We start from the raw sequence: 2,705 nt of genomic DNA, 5'->3' as shown, positions 1-2,705 counted from the left end.
TGTGGATAAAATAATAAAAAATCCCCTTATTAATAATTTATGATTATGCAGTTTCCTTCTCAATATGTAGATTGAAGAGTCTAGATTATTACAGTTTCCCTTCATCAGTTTTATATTTCCTTGAAAAGATTAATACTACCTTCTAATTAAGAGAAAGAAAATAGTATACGCCATGAAAATTATATTGCAATACATGCATGAAATTGATAAAAAGATACGGGACGTAATCTATATGCTAATTAACTGTGCCTACACTCCGAATGCATTATTTTTACATAATTGAAAATGTATAAAATATAAAATAGTTTTACATGTATATCTAATCATGATAAATAAAATAATTATTTTTTATATTAACAACGTCAATAATTATATAGAAGAATCAGTGTAATTGAACCACTATTTTTTGCGCATGATCGTCTAAAAGAACCGGTGTAATTAAATCACTATTTTTTAAGCATTAAAAACATCGTAATATATATGCGCATGTGAAAATAAATATAAAGAATACTACTACAAGTTGAGAGTATCACTAGGGAACAATAATAATGAATGTGGATTTCCCTTCCCCATAATTGAAGCTCTCTCAACCAACCAAAACAGGAGAGAAGACCAAATTAAAATATAAGGCCATGACTCAAGCTAAGAGACATACAAGAGTTGGAATTAGTAGCATGGTTGTTCAATTTCCCCACACAAAATAATGAATATTTTAATTAAAAATAAAAAAAAGAAACAAAAATTGGACATCATACTAATTAATTATTAGACCAAATAATTAATTAAGCAAAGTAAGGAACACTTTCACTAGTAATGGATCCATGACTCAATGTGGTTTTAGGTGGAGTGTTGTTGTAAACAGAAGAAGCCGAAGACGAAGACAAAGATGAAGAAAGCACAACAGTAGAAGGTGAAGGTAAAGATGGATTTGGCGGCGCAGGGCGCAAAGGCGGAGGAGGAAGAGGAGGAGGTTGAGAAATACCTTGTTGTTGTGATGAAGAGTTTGCAGCATTATTATCATTATTATTATTGATTATAATTGGTGCTTGATTATTATTATTATTAGATGGAAGATGATGATGATGATTCATGGAAATGAGAGTGGCAGTGGCAGTGGCAGCAGCTTCTCTATATTTGTATTTGAGAATCTCAGCCCTAACAGCATTGACTTCCGCTTGCAATGTTTGAATTTGTTGCTGCAAACCTGAAATTGCACCCATGCATCCATAAACCGGATCTCTTAATCTCAAGTTTGCTTCATATACCAAACTGTTTGCTGCATCTGCTCTTTGCCCCTCTCCTACTTCCTACACATATTAAAACCAATTAATAAAAAAATAAAACAAAATATATAGCTAGTTATTACTGGATTTAGTATTATTATTATGAGTAGCATGTAACAGATATATTAATACAGTACATTCCTTTCTGGAGATAAACTTATTTAAAAATAAATATATAAATTTGACGATAATATATTTTCGTCAAATCATTTTTATTGCGTTAGATCTGATGGTAATATAATTTATTGTCGAATTTATATATAAAATCCCACAGTAAAATATGTATTTTATAGTGAGTTATGTATAATTTTTTATTTTTATTTTGTGTCTTTAAATCCTTTAATTTTTATTTAGTAAAATAAAAACAACAAAAACCCAACACTAAGAAATTATTTTGTTATGAAAATTCAAATAAAATATTACAAAATTACTTAACCCAAAAATGTAAATTATTAAATAGAAATATAAAATGTTTAGTTATTATAGCTCTAAATGTTGTGTAATCCTAAACTTAAAAAGGAAGAAAGTGGTTGAAGAGAGGAGGGAGTATATATGAATAAATTGTGAATAATAATGATTAAGATACTAACCATGAGCATCTTGGAGACATTGCTTGCACCAAAGACTTTATGAACAGCAGCAAACTTTTGAGGCTCATGTGGTGAGAAATAAGGAGAGAAGGGACACTCCTCAGCACACCTTCTTCTAAGAAGCTTGCAAGCAGCACATGGTGTCACTGTGTTTAAGCTTTGCTTCCTCCCCATTCTTTCTATTTCACTTTCACTACAACTTGATGATAATAATAATTCTCCCTCTTTCTTCACCTTCTTTGCTATCTCATCTATTCTTTCTTTTTCCAAAATCACAAAAACCTCATCTTAATAATAATATACTTTACAACTTTATTACATACCATTTTATTTCACCATACATAATAATAATAATAATAATAATAATAATAATAATAATAATAATACCTGTCTCAGGACATCCAAACATGCTTGTTGATTGTCTTGATCTATGGAGTGGATTGAGATGGGAAAAAAAAAGAAAGGTTTTTGTTTCAGACACAGACACAAATAAAAGGAAAAGTAGAGCTAAATTAAAAGGAAAGGAAGCAATTAGGGAGAAAAGTAGGTCAATGCTCTTTATAAGAAACAATTAAAAAGAAGACAATAAACAAAACTTGGAGATCTCACATTACATACACATATATATAATATTTATGAATTTAAAAAAAAATGTTTCTTTAAGATATATTATTTAAATAACGAAAATATTTGATAATAAAAAAATCAGCTAAAAATAACTATAACTTAATTTATTTAACATTCATTAATTATTACAATAATTAATGAATACTAATTAAATAAGATAAATTTTAGCTGTTTTTTATCTTTTTAAAATTATTATTTAAATAAA

At 28.2% G+C, this 2,705-nt stretch overlaps 1 protein-coding gene across 3 annotated transcripts; it reads right to left on the bottom strand.

Moving 5' to 3' along the window:
- Positions 1-469: 469 nt before the first annotated feature.
- LOC107458169 (LOB domain-containing protein 13) lies at positions 470-2,449 on the bottom strand. Of its 3 annotated transcripts, none has more exons than XM_016076378.3 (3): positions 2,261-2,449; positions 1,874-2,133; positions 470-1,307 (listed from the first exon to the last, which is right to left on the bottom strand). In XM_016076378.3, exons 1-3 carry the CDS (start codon positions 2,280-2,282, stop codon positions 783-785), a joined length of 807 nt encoding a protein of 268 aa, XP_015931864.1. In that variant the 5' UTR covers positions 2,283-2,449; the 3' UTR covers positions 470-782. The 3 variants fall into 3 exon arrangements, with proteins under 3 accessions (XP_015931864.1, XP_015931866.1, XP_015931865.1); XM_016076380.3 differs by having other exon boundaries at positions 1,874-2,129; XM_016076379.3 differs by having other exon boundaries at positions 1,874-2,124.
- Between the last annotated feature and the right edge of the window lie 256 nt (positions 2,450-2,705).

This window comes from Arachis duranensis, chromosome 7, assembly GCF_000817695.3.
Source record: "Arachis duranensis cultivar V14167 chromosome 7, aradu.V14167.gnm2.J7QH, whole genome shotgun sequence".
NCBI classification, from domain to species: domain Eukaryota; kingdom Viridiplantae; phylum Streptophyta; class Magnoliopsida; order Fabales; family Fabaceae; genus Arachis; species Arachis duranensis.
This window is presented reverse-complemented; position numbering and strand designations above follow the sequence as displayed.

Coding starts and splice junctions, on each gene's coding strand:
- LOC107458169 (XM_016076378.3), bottom strand. CDS start 2,282: ATGTTTGGATGTCCTGAGACAG. Junction 2,134..2,260: donor GTTTGGATGTCCTGAGACAG/GTATTATTATTA, acceptor TTTTGGAAAAAG/AAAGAATAGATGAGATAGCA. Junction 1,308..1,873: donor ATGTCTCCAAGATGCTCATG/GTTAGTATCTTA, acceptor TAATATGTGTAG/GAAGTAGGAGAGGGGCAAAG.